Below are 16,975 nucleotides of genomic sequence, written 5' to 3' on the forward strand. Positions count from 1 at the left end.
CACGCATGCATGTGCCCACCCACCTGTGCATGCATGAGTGACCCCACCATGCATGCGTGAGCAACCCCGCATGGGAAAGGATTTTCACCCTCCCCAGACTCCTGAGGCTTTCCTGATTTCCAGCCTTCCGGAGGGCTGGGGGAGACTGTTTTTGCCCTCCCCAGGCTTAAGGAAAGCCTCCAGAGCCTGGGGAGGGTGAAAAGGGCCTCCCCCTGCCCTCCGGAAGGCTGAAAATCAGCTGGCCAGCACGCACATGTGCACTGGAGCTGAGGGCTGCCGAGGGCTGTTGTGCCAGCAAATATGGCTCCGTGTGCCACCTGTGGCACATGTTCCATAGGTTCGCCATCATGAATATAGAATATGGTCTCCAACAATTCCACAAACCGTTTTGACTTAACAGTTCGTGAAATACTATTTCCTTTAAATTGATGTTGATGATCTAGCATACAGTATGCACAAAAGCAATTTTAATAAGGGGGGGGGGTGCGGAAATCTCCACCTTCTTTTATTTTCTCATGTGTCTGCATTAATCATTTGATATTAATGGTTCTCAGCACATCTTCTGTCAAGAAATGACCTTAACACAGGAAACATTTTGTTCTCAACAACCTTGAAAATTAACTATTAATACGGCTAAACTTGAAATGCAGGATACCTGAAAGAAACCAGAGTATTCTATTATTTCATGGTTTGATGTAGTCATCAAAGGTTACTCACCCTCATGTTTATAAATTATATACTGCAGGATTAACTTCCCTGGATTAACCTGTTTAAAAATAACAGATTATGAGAAGGGAGTTAGTAAACTTTATGTATCTGGACTTGAATCACCCTAAAAGGATTTACAGCTCAAGGCTTCATTATTTCAAGAATCTCTACCTGATATTAAATTTAATTTTATGACATAAAATGCAAAAACAATTTTACTGTTGTTTTTTTCTTAGAGCTATAATTATTGAATGTATGTATGTGTGTATATATATATATATACACAAATCAAGAAAGTAGGGCTTTTTCACAGAGGTGTAGAACCTATAATATACTTTAATAAAATGAAGAATAGACTATTGTTTTAATTTTTATTTGCAAAGTATTAAATTATTATTACTTAATATACTCCATTAGATTAGCAGGCTAGTCAAAGTACATTTCATCAGGAAGGAAGGAACAGAAGAGTTTAATCTAGAGAGATTTCAAGTGAAAAAAATATAGTTTAAAAATATATATTTTATCTTTCTTCAGAGTACAGGTTCATGCATAGTATGTCTTGAATACTTCAAAATTTGGAGCAGGCAAGGATTATTTTACAGTATACCTACAGGTAGGCCTTAATTTACAACAATTAGGATCAGATTTCCAGTCATAAATTGTTAAGGTTATAACTCCGGGCTCCCATCTGACCAGACCCAAGTTTACATTTTTTGCACTGGCTATTAAATGAATCACCATGGCTAAGTGGGCCCACAGTAATTAAGTCAACGCCATGTCCCTAAGTATGAACCCTTAGAATTCTTCTAAATGGGCGGTTTTTACCAGAAATTGGCAAAAAAATCCAAATCAAAATCATGTGACTGTAAACTGCTGCAAGCAATCATAAAAGTTGAATGGTTGCCAAATACTCTAAATGTGGTCACATGATCAGAGGAGCAACATTTTACAATGGCCAGAAGTGCTTTACTGGGATTAAAGCACCCATTCTGGGCCTACTGTAATTTAAAATGGTTGTTAAATGACCAATCATAAGTCAAGGACTATATGTAGTTCAAAAGGTTACAATCACTCTATCTCTTTAGGTATCTTATTAAATCATCTCAAAACAGACTAAAAACATATTTGTGATACAAATTTGATTCTTAAAGATGATAATGGAAAAACCAAACATCTGCATGAGCTATTATTAATTATCTTAAACACAACAAAAAGCTATGAAATATTCTTAAAAAACAGAATTTGTATCACAGGTCCACAGAGCAAGAACTCCTATTGGAATCATCATACTTTGAGGACAATTATATAAAACAGATATTGTAGAAGGAAAAAAGTTAGCCATTATCTACAATTTGAGATGAAATTCCAAAATATCTCAGAACAATTAGTTAAGCTCCCAACTTGTCCATTACAAAATGCAATGAAGTATGAAACAAATGCCACAGTTGTAACTGCCTTGTTAGCAGGTGCCCTCATACACAACTTGAAACAACTCTAAAAATGCAAACCACATGAACCATGGCAAATCTTAATATGTGAAATGATGTACATATCCAGTGGTGGGATTCAGTCAGTTCGCACCTATTCAGGAACACCGGTTGTTAACTTTCTAAGCAGTTCGGAGAATCGGCTGTTGGAAGAAATTTAATTTTGTTTTTTTTCCACTTTACAGGGCTAATCCTGTAAGGAAGGCAGGAAGGAAACATTCCGGTGTTGTTTCTAGCCTAATCTTTATTGCCCTGCTTACAGAAACTGCCTTGCCGGTTAACCCTTATTACATTGTAACAGCTAAGGCAAAGCGCCCATTGATGTGAGTGATGTTGAGTTGGCCATTACCACCCAGTCACATGACCACCGAGCTAAGCCTACCCAGCTGGTTATTAGGGCAGAGAACCAGTTGTTAAATTATTTGAATCCCACCACTATACATATCTATTTCAATTCTAAATTGAAGAACCTCTTAAGCTGCAGGACACTTACCTCACCATTTACTTCAAATCTTCAACATATCCTGCCAATTTGGACTGAAGTGTGAAACACAAGCTGAGAAGTGGGGCCAGGGCAGACAGTCACCTACAAACATAAAAGCACCATATGGAGCTCACCTCCTTTTCACTGAGTGGTTTTCAAATGTACTTATTATATAGATAGATCTCCTCACTTATTCTAAGGAATTGTAATCATCATAAATCTGATGAAACCAGGAAATAATGGACTTTGCAAATGTGAAATGCATTTATTCAGGCACACCTATGATAAAATTCAAGAAGGATGTGGAATATTTTTTCCTGTCTCAAAAGAAAAGTATGAAAATGTTGCTAGCAATTTCAACAGATGGAAAATACCTAATCAAATGGGGGCAGAGGAGGTAAATCAGATGCACCTGGTTATTAATAACACAAATGCTCACTGCTACTTCAAAGCTTCCCTCTTAAACTCAGATATTAGAAATAAATCTTGGTGATTTTTACTTTAAAATAAATAATTTGAGACCATTTCCCAAATCAAAGGCTGCTCCCTTTCCCCAATTAAAGCACTGTAGAAAAAAATGGGTTGGAAAATTTGGAAATAATAAATAATTCTTGATGCATATTTTTAATGAAAAGGTCTTCAAATAAGAATCCTTTTGTGAAAGTTGTTTCCAGTTTATCATCATGATTTCCCACCTTCTACTTACAATATGATGGTAGAGATTAAATTTGGCAGTTGTTTTTCAAACGTTTTTTACAGCTTAATCTTATCCATTCTTTTTCTAATTCTTTCACTATATTTTTTCTGGTTAGGTACCATAGGAAAAAGTAAAAACTTCCATAAACAGAGATCTTGAGAGAAACACTGATTCGGTCTATTTTATCTGAGTAAAATTATTTGTACAATCTCAAATAGTGGGTATCACATTACTAGTCAGTTCTTCTGTATAATAGTAATACTGATATTGCTCAATTCAAACCTTTTTCATACTCATATGAGAAAATAGAACAATAAAGAGCAGCAAAAATATTGATATGTCTAAATTTTAATGTAAGTGCATAGGTGTACCTGAAAATATATCTACGAAATGCATGTGCAGGGCAGAAAGCCCTCATTTTCTTAAATATGATGTAAATAATTGCACTTCATTGTATAGAATTTACACTCTGAAAAGACCTAGATTAGTGATGCCTTGAACTGAGTTGAACTTTGAAATAAAACTCCATTAAATTGAAAAGACATGCGATGTGCCCAGTTATGTGATTGGGAAGCAACTTTATTCCTCACAAGCATGCCCAGACATAGGTATCAAGTTATAGGTAAGTATAGTCAAGTACAGTTATACACACATGTGCACGTGTGCGCGCGCACACATACACACACACACATAAATAATTTGTTCTGGTTAGTGTCAGTTATTCTTCACATCTCAGCAATTGCAAAATAAAAAAGAATCTTGTCAGACAAAAAGAACAGCATATTCCATTTAAATATATTTTTGGAAGATTTGGAAGTCAATTTAAAAAGCAGATTTTCTCATAAAATAATGGACTGTCAAATGGAGAAGACAAAATGTTCCTTCTTCCTTTCAACAGCTAAAGCAAGGACAGTAGAACCAAGTGACACATCAAAACTTGTGACACAGATGAATGATCTTAAAGCTGTTGTAACTTCTGCACACAAATTCCCTCACTCAAATGTAATTTTTACTTCCCTTCCCTCATTTTAAATCAATTCCTACTCTCTCAATCTTCTTCAGAATCTTTTGGATTACAGTGGGTGGGCTAGAAATGTTTTTAATAAAACACTTTTTAAAAAAACTTTTCTGCCATAAAATCATTAACAAAAACTGGTGGATATTGACACTTGCAAGAATTTTATCTCCACTAGACTTTGCTGCCAATTAAGAAGACTCTGACTGACCTAAATTCAGATGGCAGCCATAAAACTGGAGTTATCTTCTGTAACCTTTCCAGTATTCTTTTTTTTAAAAAAAACATAATGAAGAAACAGTTCCCTCTCTTGAAATTGCCTGAATTGTGAGAAATTCTATTACAATTTCCATTAGCATGGTCAAATGCAGCACAAGCCTTTTTATCAGTGACTTTAGTTTGAACCCAATTAGGTCTGGAGTTGTGCAGGCAGGATTGATACGGTACTAGCCCAGAGTGGGTCAGCCCTTTAAATATTGAAGGCGATTGGTCAGTGTATCAAATTATTCTGAGGGAAGGGAGGGGAGGACACCTCACAGGGCACAATTCTTTAGTAGGTTAACCCCATATTTTTGGTTTGCAATCCTGTTCAGAGGTAGGTTGTTTATATCTTTATAGGGTTATGTCCTTGGGGAGGGGGGGGTATCGGAACATAGCAATGAGGTTCCAATTAGCATGACGGACTGCCAAAAGGAAGATGAACCGGTGCATATCGACAAAGAATTCTAATCCTGGGCAAATGCCTCAAAACTAAGTTTCCCTCCTCTCGAGGATGTATCAAGCAAGGAGCATGGAGTGGAGCGCTTCTTCGGAATCGGACTCTCCTAATATCAAAAGCAACAACCCTAATGGGATTGCATTACAAGCCTAACGTTTGCCGGTCGGCTTCCTCGAAGAATAGCCACCCTCACGGCCAACGCTTAGGATATCCCCAACCCAGAAGCGTCAGGCTCGGCTTTCCCTTTCTCGTGGCTTTGGGCAGGTGTGAGCGCTGCCCGGCGGGAGAAAGGGGGGAAAAGGGAGGGGGGAACGTCGAAGGCCGGCGAGGGCCTCGTGGGCGCCTCCTCGCCAGCGTCAGCGGCGCGCGCGAGCTGCCAGCCAGCTGCTCCGCTGACGTCACGGCCCAACCCTCGCTTTTTCTGTGTGTGTGTGTGAGAGGGAGAGTATGTGCGTCTCTCTCTCTCTCTCTCTCTCTCTCTCCCCTCCTTCCTCTTTCCCCTCCCCACGTGCTGGAGAGAGTAAAGTTTGTTGTTTCCCGTCGCCAGGGCGACCTTCCCTAGCCCCCGCAAATGGGCGGAGCTCCGAGGCGAGGGCAGGGCGGGGCGGGGCTGGCTTGGAGTTTATAAGTAAGGCAACGGCGGGCGCGCGGCTTGACAGTTCGGGCCGCGCGGGCATCCTTTCTCCGCCGAAAAGTAGTGAGGGGAGGAGAGAAAGGAGGAGAAGGAAAAGAAAAGAAAAAAGCCGGAGCGCGCGCGTGCGAGAGGCGAGGGAGAAAAAAAGAAAAAGAGAGAGCGCGAGAGAGAGAATGCTCCAGCCCCTCCCGCCCAGTTAGCCAGCCAGGGACACGCGGCGGGCGGCTGCGGGAAACTCCAGAAGTCCCCTCATGGCAGAGGCGCGAGCAGGGAATCCCCAGGAATTGCCTCGCGCCTTCCAGCTGTTGGTGTTGCCGCTGACGCTGCCGCCGATTTGCGAAGCGGCTTCGGCTGCTGCTGCTGCTGCTACTCCCTGGCGGGGTTTCTCCTCCTCCTCCTCCTCGTAGGAGCCGCTCGCTGCAAGACATCTCCGCAGCCTTTCCTCCAAAGGACTTTTTTTGTTGTTGTTGCTTTCAACGTGACTATTCCACTTGCAATATACGGCGTGTGTATATACATATATATGTGTATATATCTAGATCTATATTTATCCACAACTAGGTTAAACTAGATAGCCGTTTTCTGTGCCTTCCGACCACGCAGCGGCTCTTGACACGTTAATGAGGTGGGTGGCATTCCCCCCCCCTTTTTTTTGGTCTATTCATTTCTTTCTTTTTTCCCTGCCTCGACCCGAGCTTGGAATTAAAAAGTTTCAGCGTGCAGTATCCAACGGCGGAGCTGCTCTTCCTCCTTCCCTCCCTCCTTCCTTCCCTCGCTCCCTCCTTCTTGGATGCAGCCGTCCCTCGGTCGGTGGCTTTACTCTCCCTTTGACGTTTTTGCAGGCAGCCGCCCCCCGGCGAGTTTGACATGGCACTCAGCGGCACCCTCCTCCCTTCCATCTCCACCTTCGCCACGGCGGCCACGGCCGGCAGGGAAAAAGCCTTGAGACAATCAGGTGGCCACAACGTGAGTATTCGCCGGGGTGGCTGGGTGTAGCGGAGGAATTCTGCAGCGTGTGGAAAGAATTTTACCTGGGATCAGCCCCAACATCGCTCAAAGGAGAATATATATATATGCATGAGAATGGGCTTGAACAGGTGTAGAGTTCGCTTCTTGTGCCACCCTGAGAAAGTACTGTATAACGCGGCAAATCCTCCCCTCGCTTTGCTGGAAAAAAGCTCTCGAATTAGGGAGGCTTTTTATTATTATTATTATTTTTAAAGCAGTTGGGTGTTGATGAACAGTTTGGGGGAAAATGATTTTTTAAAAAAAGGCTCAAATGACAAAAAATGAAGCCAAAGAAACATGTTCCCCTAGAATCTGGAAAGCAATTGGATTCTGACCAGAGTTCTAATCAGATTTCCAGAAATAAAACAAAAGTTCTTCCCTGGTGCAGCTATGCCTACTATAAAACAGGAAGCAGGCTTTTTTTTAAAAAAAAAAAAGGTAAAAGAAGTCATTCTAACTTTTGTGGTATAGTTTTATAGGTACACCTATCTATGAGAATATGAGATTTCTCTCCCGGGTAATCCAGAGATTAACTGTTTTACTAAAAACATAACACACAAATCCACACTAGGTGCACATTAGCCCCAAATTCACCATGGCTAATTTAATCATGATGTACTCATTCAGACTTTCTGAGTTTGCCCAACACAAGGAACCATCAGCTAAACTCCTGGGCTGGGTTTGGCAATGCATTTGGCTAAAAAGTGGTTTGCTAGTTGTAGTTCAGTGTGCTGTTTAAATGCAGAAGTGGTGTTTTTTTTTTTCCCCCCTCAATTCTTGGATTGTGCCAAAAACTTCTTTACCATTTGCGTAGGCATAGATTTTGCTTTGAGTTTAAACATCAGCGTTTTGTGTGAAGTGAGAGGAAACACCCATGGATAGAAAAATATACCATGAAGGAATACAATGAATTAAATAAGAAACTTAAGTATGTGGCGTATCACAAACCAAAATCATGGGTGTGGATGGAGATGTTTAATACATTGGCAGCCTCTGGAAATATATACACCTACTCATGTGCCTAGGTTAGCTTTTCTTTGTATCCTTTCAGGCTGATGCCTTGCTTCTCTAGCTGCTATTGTATAATGCATGAAGCCTCAGAAAACGCCTACATGTGCCTAATTATTAATGAGTGTAATCTAATGCATTAATGTGACATGTGCAGTTATTGCAAAATCAGTTTATTTGTATTTTCCTAAATCTGTGACTACACCAAAACTGCTTTTTTTTTGGGGGGGGGGTCTGTCATGTATATTCATCACATTTACTGGGTCTGGAGGAAAGCTTTAATACATAGATTAAAGTACTGGAAATGTACATATAACCTATATACAGACACAGTATAATAAGTATAAGCTAATGATAGGATTGCAAAGTAATGCCTTTATTTTTATCTTGTGACTTTTGAGGAGAATGCTGCTCATGCTAGACACTAATAATTATGGCTTTAAAATGAGTTAGTTAAGCCCTGTAGTTTCAGACTTGACAGTTAAAATTTTGGCATAAGCTCATAAACTAGGACTACTTTATGTCCCCCTAAAAATCACGTAGCACAAAATGGAGAAGGAAAAATGAGCAGTTCTGTGTCAGCGTGTGATAGTTTGAAAATCGTTTACACCTGGCCCTAAAAAGTCATGTAGCAGATTTTTGAGAGAAAATCCCTAGCATATATTTTTGTAATCAGGCTATTTAAGTCAGTTTTTCTCAAAGATACCCTCACAATGTTGTATATTTAATTTCATAGCTCCACTTTTCAGCAGTAGATTTCTTTAGGCTATACAACCACTGTTTCAAATGTATACAGAGGAGGGTTTTTTGTTTAAAAAAAATGAGTACTAACCCAGTGGCACTATGGTAGAGTTGCCAACTCAATTATACGATCCAAAGAGTCATATTTTAAGCATTTAAGGATTTTTTTTGCTGTATGTCTATTAATAACTAGTACCTTTTTTTTCTTGTGCTTATCTTGACTTAAAAATGATGTTTTGATGTCTTAGTTGATTTTGCCAGCACACAAAAGGAGATTTTCCATTAATGCTACATTTTTATCTTCTTCACGCAGAAGTGGAGGGAGGAGCTTTCTCACCTCAAGCGGATCCCCCCTGTACTGACAGGACGGCATTTTGACTTCTCTTCTGAGCTGGAAAACACCACAAACGGCAACAGTGGGGCTATGTCAAGGCGGGAGACAGAGGAGTTGAATGAACTTCTGGACTTTGATTTCATCTTGTCGAATTCCCTGATGCCCCAGGAGCAGCCCACAGCTGCTGCTGCCGTTGTGAGTGCTCCTGGTTCTTCACCCTCTGTCACAAGTAGCACCTGCCCTCCTCTGACCACCTGTGATTTTTCCTACCAGCTGCAAAGGGAAGATCACCCCGGAGGTATAATGTACACTAGAGAACATGTTCCAGCTGCCCCTTTCAACCTGGCTGATATAAATGACGTGTCCCCTTCGGGTGGATTTGTAGCTGAACTGATGAGGCCAGATCTGGACCCTGTTTATATGCAACAGCAACAGCAGCAGACTCAGCAGCCACCTCCTCCACCACCTCTTCCACTAGGCAGCCTTCATGGGAAATTTGTCTTGAAGGCTACGGTGAACATGGGAGAATGCAATAACCACATCAAGAACAGTGTTGCTTCTGCAGCTTCCCCCTGCACAGATGGACCTGTGCCCCCTTCAGTGTACAACCATGTGCCAAGAATGTGCCCCAAAATCAAGCAAGAGGCAGCCCCTTCATGCACCATGGGCCAATCCCATGGGAATAGTCCAAGGGCCCAGCCGCACGACTTCTCTTTGGGTCGGCCGTTACCTAGTAGGACTAATCCTCCCTTAACTCCAGAGGAGATGATGTCTCCTAGAGACTGCCACCCTTCCCCCCAGGGCTTAAGTCATTCAACTCTTCCACTTCCTCCAGGCTACCATCCTGGTCCGGCCTACCCTCCTTTTCTTCCAGAGCAGCTGCCACCCAACGCCCTCCAGTATCAAGGTCAGTCTTACTATCTAAATGTTTTTGGAGAGCCTTTAAGTATGCCTCGCTTGGTACAAGGGATGATGCTGACTCCGCCCTCTTCACCTCTAGAGCTGATGCCTTCGGGGAGCTGCCTCTCTGAAGAGACCAAACCCAAGAGGGGACGGAGGTCATGGCCCAGGAAAAGGACTGCCACACACACCTGCGAATATGCAGGCTGTGGTAAAACATACACAAAGAGCTCTCACCTCAAAGCACATCTTCGGACCCATACAGGTAAGGGCGATTTAATAATGCTTTGCTCCAATAGTACGAGAAGACTGTTCTGATGTAGACAATTCAGCATTTTACTGAAAGGCAATTGGGATTAGTTAGTCACCTTTATTGCTTAAACAGATTTAGACATTCTCTGACACTTGGCCAGATGTTGTAGATCACATATTTTTCAGCCTGCAAAGTGTAGAGAAATGGACCCAGCCATTATCCCTTTGTAGTACAGTATCCCACACTAGTTTTTAGAGCCAGTGGAACCTGTCTGATGAGAGATAATAGTGGGTGGAAAAAGAAAGATTGTACACCACTTTCACACCACTTTTAACTACTATTTAGCGATCATCCTATGAATGTTTTCTAAGAGGTATCTCTGGGTGTGCTTAGAACTGCAATTTTAAACATCTAAAACTCCAGCAAAAAGTCCTGGGAATTATTTGAGAGGTACAGCATGATCCATGACATATATGAGTGAACACTTTTGTCCTTTCCCCAGAATTGCCTAACTAGTTTGTTTTGGGTTTTTTCGGGGGGTGGGTGGGTGTTCAGTGGGATTTTGATAGAAATTTACAAATCCTGTTCAATGGATAAGAGGCACACACTAAGGAGCCATGTTTTCTCTCAAACAACATCCATCCCTGACGGGAAAAATTGCTAGTGTTCAGTTTGTGTAGATTAGAACATAACTCTGTTATTAACACAAGGAGTTAGAATAATACCGTTTCACAACTGTATTAAATAGTGGGTTGTAGTCTTGTCCATTAACATAGGAGTTTAACTGTCAAAAGCCCATTACAATTATGGATTTGCTTTCAGATTGAAGGTATTGGTTAAAATGGCTCAAAATGACTCACTCCTAGCAGAGGAATTGTTTTGCAGATAGATGCTTGAGCACTGCTTGCCTAGCTATGGCCATGTGGCTGGTTAATTACAAGGTAGCTAGAAACCCAAACTGAATTAAGCATGTTTATCCTGATAACATTATTGACATGTTTCTTCAGGGAAATGGATGCTGCAAATAACCACAATTTGTTTATTTTCTTGCTCTTGTTTTGGGTTTATGATTCCTGTTCATTCTCATTTTCTATAAATCACCCAATCTTAGTTTACTGACTACGATCCAAGAAATCAAGTTTTATATGGGAGTTGTTTTGAATTTATTTAAACCAGACTGCTCTCCCACAAAGAATTGACGGTTCTTTTCTTTTTTCCACCCAGTGCATAAAAGCAACTGTCAGTCAACAGTCCTATTGATAACTAGCTCTGGAAAATCTGTAATTCTGGATTTTCCAGCCACCTGCATAAAGTGACAAAAATAACCAATTTAATTGGTTTTTGCTGCTAAAATTTATACGTCGCACAAGTTATGAAATATTATTTTTAAAATTGTCAGTTTACTTCACATACACCATGTTGCCTTGGAAGAAAGTATCTTAGTTTCCAAAGGAGCTTAATTTTAAGTCAATATATTTAAAATGGCAACGTGCATGTGCTTTCCGATTAACTGTGTGTTAAAAGTGCAGGAACATGAACTCTACCTACCAACCCACCCCAATATTTTCTAAATTATTCGAAAGGATTTATCTCCAGTTAAATAATTTGGGCTGCCTTATAAAAAAAAAGATAAGCAAGATAACATCCTAATTTGAAACACTGATTTTCATTGATTTCAGTGACATTTCCTCAATATAAGAATGGTGGAGATTATCAGCCCGTTTGTGGTAGCAGTAGTATAAGTGCACAGTTCAGACATGGAACAGAACTCTTTCTGTTCTCCAGGTGGCTTAGGAGAATGAACTTTAAAAGAAATTTAACAAGGTTGATAGGTTGAAACTTTCATGAAAGCAACAGCATATAGTTAAACATGAAAATTTCACTAAGGTGTTTCTTAGTGCTATTTTTTGGGTTGGTTTTGTCTGTAGCTGAAAGATGATAGGAGTACTGTACTCCTTCCACACTACTTTAATCCAGAAGCAGTCAGAAAAGAATTTAAGAAAAGGAGTGCATAGATCATATTGCCACACAATCAGTAAAATTGTTTATTGTCTTTTTATGTTTATTTATATGTCCCGATTTCTGAGTTACATAGAGGCGGCTGACAGATAATATTTTGCAATAATTGGTGATAAAGTTGAATCATTGTTACCTATAGCACGCACTGATTTTTAAATAAGTACTGTCCAACCACAAATATTATCTTAGTGTAATCTTTTGAAAGTGGAAATGCCCTAAAATAATGAAAAAGAAAAAAAAAGTAACATGTGCCTACTTGGATGCCCAAAAGCAATTCTCATTAGCCATAGTTACAGGTTTAGTATCCTATTCCCTTTCATTTTCTTTTATTCAGCTGTTTCCAATCACGTAATTATTACAGCTTCCTTTTAATTTTTCCAAACCTAGTGAACAGAAAGGGCTGTGAGCTAAATATATATATGCATTATAGGAAAACGTATGTAATTAAACTACTTTTCAGAATTCTGGGGAAAGAAGTAGGCAACAGTTCATATGAGACAATTTTGCTCAGCCAATAGAATATACGTATCCAAGTTTTCTTGAATCCGCAAGGGTAGTAACAGGTGTCTCTAATCATTGGAGAATTTGTTAACAATAATTGAAATGGACTTGTATTTATTTCGTGGTCCATTCATTGAGACTTGTTCCAATATTTGCCCCTAATGCAGAAGTAATTGATGTGGTTCTTTATTTCTGAAGGTGAGAAGCCCTATCACTGTGACTGGGAAGGCTGTGGCTGGAAATTTGCCCGCTCCGATGAACTTACACGTCACTACAGAAAACATACAGGCCACCGCCCTTTCCAGTGCCAGAGGTGTGACAGAGCATTTTCCAGGTCTGACCACCTCGCCTTACACATGAAAAGACATTTTTGAGAAGGACACAAGGAACTTTACCTTTACAGCCTGGAGAAGATTCAGTATTTGACAGCACAAGGACTGTCTTCCACATGAGGGAAGGACTCCACTTTTAAAGCACTACAGAAAACCCCAGTGAAGTCTTCCACACACACACACATACAAAAGGGGGGTGTCAAAAGAATGAACAATTTTAAACAAATGTGGATTTTTTAAATAAGCAAAGGGAACAATGACTGGATTTAAAATCATCATTCCATATTTTTTTTTGAAAAAAAATCTGACTTGAATCTTTCTGGACTACAGAATGCCAAGGACTGACTGGAAGTCAAGGATATCAGGGTTAACACAGATGTTGAGGGGAGGGAGGGAGGGAGGGATGGATGGGAAATTACGTAGGGAACCAACTGGTAAAGACAGATATGACACTAGTAGAACAGTAACTCTGATTTTGAAGGTTCTTTACCTCAATCAGGCCAAAAGCTTTTACTTTTTTCCTTGGAAGAAATAAAACTAAGTTTCCAAAGCACTTTTGTAACAATTTTAAAAGGTGTATTGTTTTAGGGAGAAAGCAAATGTACATATCGTATTTAAATGGAATCTAAAAGCAGCATGCCTTAAGGAAGTTGAGAAATGCAAGCTTGATCCCAGATGCACCATTTGATTTTATAAAAGGCATGTTACTTCCAAAACATTGAGCTAGCCTGGCTCATATTGTGGCAATAGTGATAAATCCACTCTATGATTACTCTTTGAATGTCATGCCTGTCTTTACCCTAAATTCCCTTAAAATTTCTTTTCAATGCAATATTGTAAACATGATATAATCTTGCAATTTCTTTTACCTTCCAAAAGCCATTACTAAACTATGTCAAATGGGGAAGAAGAAGAAATTCAGGTACAGATTTGTGGTTAAAAGTCTATTTTCATGGTGCTGAATGACATTTGGTTCTTAAGGTACCAAAAAAGGAAGCCAAAGTTCTCAAACTGCTGCATATTTGACAAGGAAATACATTTGTCTTCCGATCTACAATTAATGATGACCTAAGTCAGGTTAATAAACCTGGTTTATTTGTGTTTGTTTAATTTTCTATGCAGACAGTCTGTAAATGCACTGTGGTTTCAATGTGCAATAATTTGTACAATGGTTTATTCACAAAAATGCCTTAAGCAGAACAATTTTTTTTCTATATAGGTCTTTACATATTAAATATGTAATATAAATTTAAGGAGACTTCTATTTTGTATATTTTGTAAACTATGAAGTGAAATGAACATTTTGACAGAGTTTGTATTTTGCATATTCATTTTGCTGAAAATAACTTTTAAATAAACCTATTTTATCTGAGTGGATTTTTATGCTTTTTCTAAACCGTTTTAATATGATGCAATGAAAAGCTTAATGAATAGTTTATATTTAGGCATAATGTTCAAGAGCTGTGATGGCTCCATATTTTAAAAAGTTCTGTACTGCTTCTAGTCATCTTTACTCTGATGTAAGCCCATACAGTTTAGCTTATCCCCAAAATAAATTATTCTGGGCTGTTATCGTAAACATACTTACCAGGATTTTGTGGAGCAAAGAAGCCATGTTGCAGTGTACCTTAACTATTATGTGGTTAGATAATAATATTGTAATACTATGTAGTAATTTAGGGAGAAAAACTAACAGAGATAGTCCAAACATTCTAAGAGTTTGATATATTTATTATTTAAACATATTTTATTAGGCACTCTGGTCACCTGCAAAGTATATCTATATTTAAGTTGAGATCTAGTGTTATATTACCTTCAAAAGGAAATTTTGTCAAATTAAAATGTGTGTTTATGATATTTTCAAGACTCAGAGGTAGAATGTGGTGCTATGAAACTTCAAATCTCTTTAAGTTAAAGACTATTGTTGTTTTAGCTGAAAACTGCAAATATCTGTTCATATAAGTTAGGGTTCCTTTTTATTGAAGTTCAGATCATGTTTCCTGAATGCTGATAAAGCAAAACTTCATGTAAGTTATCATTTGAAGCATTCTTCGGGAATATTATTACTGTTTGACATTTAACTTTTATTTGAATCTGATTGCCAAAATCCATAGTACCTTCATAAATGTGCCTTTATTTTTGAAAATACCCTTCTTTCTAAATCATAGTTTTATAGAATTGAAGACTTACCTTTCATGGAATTTGTAAGGAAAGCATTTGGTTTATATTTTTCAAATGGAATGATCAGTTTTTGCAAGAAGCATATGAAATTAAAAGCAGTTTACTTAAGGATGTGTGTACTTTTTGAACAGTGTACATTTTAATTTCTACTTTTGTAACCTGCTCTTCCTCCATAGAGTTTGAATTTGTGAACTAAATTTGCATATTAATGTGACGCCAAACAAGGTGCATAGATATCACTAAAACAAATTCAAGCATAAATTTTGAGAAAATGGAAGACAAAAAAATGAAAATATGTTTGAACTGCTGTTGCGTATAGAGTTTTTTTTAAACTTGTCAGAGTTATCGATAATTTATTCAGTGACTAGAAGTGTTTATTCTTTCGGCAGTTAATACCATATTGTTCCCCTTCCAGTCCACATTTAGTACTCAAGGTATATAATCTCACAACTATTTCTCTAGTTGACCACACACCTAGTTTTATTAATCTGGTCTTATGTTTGACTTCTGCATTGCAAAATTTCTTGAAGACTATTACTAAATGTTCTCATGTTCCTTCTTTTTCCTGTTCAACCTTCAAAGGTTGAAATATTTCATTCTTCTTTTGTGTCCTCCTCTTCTTAATTATGCAGATTATGATTGGAGAGAGAGGAAGGAAGACACTAGGTCCCAAGTTTAAAAGTGACTCCTTAGAGGGCATTTTATTTAAGAGCTTCCCAGATTTTGATGATACTCCTTGGTACAGTTTGTACCTTGTGATATACAACATATCTCCATTTCCTCTGCCCAGAACTTCTGATTTTTTCATTATAGTTCCATAAACTAGCCTAATTAATGAGACAAAAATCCATAAATATTTACCTCTGATTCAACAGCTTGAGAAATCTCACTGTGTTCAGTGACGGTTACTTCTAAATAAGAGTCTACAGAATTGCAGCATTTTTAGCAAGACTTTGAAATCTGATCCCCATTTCTGCCTATGCAGGCTCCCAATGCTGCTGTCTAAAGATTTGCCCCTTAGAATTTATGTATAAAAGTTTCTAATCTGCAACATCTTCACTTAAAGAAAATGTATATAATACAGCAACCAATTTAATTTCACAGAAGAGTATACTGTAAAGTATATGTGTGGTCCTTTAAAATTCAGCTGGCTGGGGAAAACAGCTCAAATGCATTGTCGGGTAAAATGCTGATATATTTGTTTCATGCTGTTAATTGCAAGTGCATTCTTGCTTATGACATTAAAGCAATTTTCTTTAAGATTTTGTTCTAATTCGACAACAGCTGGTTATTAATGTAAACAATATGCATGTTATCTAGCTGTGATGTCCTACCTGTATGTTTATACAAAGGTAGCATTTTTATTGAAATTTTTCCCAAGCTTAAAAATATTTTTGCTTCTTTTTTTCCACTGCCAAAAGCTATGTCTTACTCAGCGTAGGACTTTGATAAAAATGAAACGCCATTCTAAGTTCTCTGTTGTAAATCCTTTGCTGTGCCTTTAAAAAAAAATTTATTTCACCCATTGTTCTGGGTGAGTGCCAGATAACACTCCTTAATGCATGTAAGACAGTTTTCCTTCATTTTGAGCCCTTGTTCTTTAGGTGGTCTCCAGGCATGAGAACAGAATATCAACATCAGCAATTGTAATTTAAAAGGCAGGTGTAGCTAAAAATAACTTGCTGCATTGGCCACCTGTTCCATTATATGCTGCGGTTCCCGGAGCTAAAAAAAAAAAAAATCAATAGAGCAACAATACATCATGAACACTTGCTCCAATTTATAGCATACTGGTTGCGTGCAGGAGTGGGGAAGCTGACAGTATTTTGATACAGAATAAAAAACAGTAGTGTTCTATGCTGCGGAAACATTCTGCTTCTCTGTACTTAGAGATTTTGAAATAACGTTTAGTTCGTGCACAAAGCTTACTGCTGAATTACTTCAGTCAGATTCTG

At 38.7% G+C, this 16,975-nt stretch overlaps 1 protein-coding gene across 4 annotated transcripts; it reads left to right on the forward strand.

Annotated features, from left to right (window-relative positions):
* Window positions 1–5,778: 5,778 nt before the first annotated feature.
* Window positions 5,779–14,211, forward strand: KLF4 (KLF transcription factor 4). Of its 4 annotated transcripts, XM_081941103.1 has the most exons (5): window positions 5,779–6,368; window positions 6,586–6,709; window positions 8,814–9,741; window positions 9,835–9,999; window positions 12,706–14,211. In XM_081941103.1, the coding sequence occupies exons 1-5, from the start codon at window positions 6,364–6,366 to the stop codon at window positions 12,879–12,881; spliced, it is 1,398 nt and encodes a 465-aa protein (XP_081797229.1). In that variant the 5' UTR covers window positions 5,779–6,363; the 3' UTR covers window positions 12,882–14,211. The 4 variants fall into 4 exon arrangements, with proteins under 4 accessions (XP_081797229.1, XP_081797227.1, XP_081797228.1 ...); XM_081941101.1 differs by having other exon boundaries at window positions 8,814–9,999; XM_081941102.1 differs by having other exon boundaries at window positions 8,817–9,999.
* Window positions 14,212–16,975: the final 2,764 nt, after the last annotated feature.

This window comes from Natrix helvetica (assembly GCF_964273705.1).
Source record: "Natrix helvetica genome assembly, chromosome: 2".
Classification (NCBI taxonomy): domain Eukaryota; kingdom Metazoa; phylum Chordata; class Lepidosauria; order Squamata; family Natricidae; genus Natrix; species Natrix helvetica.

Coding starts and splice junctions, on each gene's coding strand:
- KLF4 (XM_081941101.1), top strand. Junction 6,710..8,813: donor GACAATCAGGTGGCCACAAC/GTGAGTATTCGC, acceptor TTCTTCACGCAG/AAGTGGAGGGAGGAGCTTTC. Junction 10,000..12,705: donor ACATCTTCGGACCCATACAG/GTAAGGGCGATT, acceptor TTATTTCTGAAG/GTGAGAAGCCCTATCACTGT.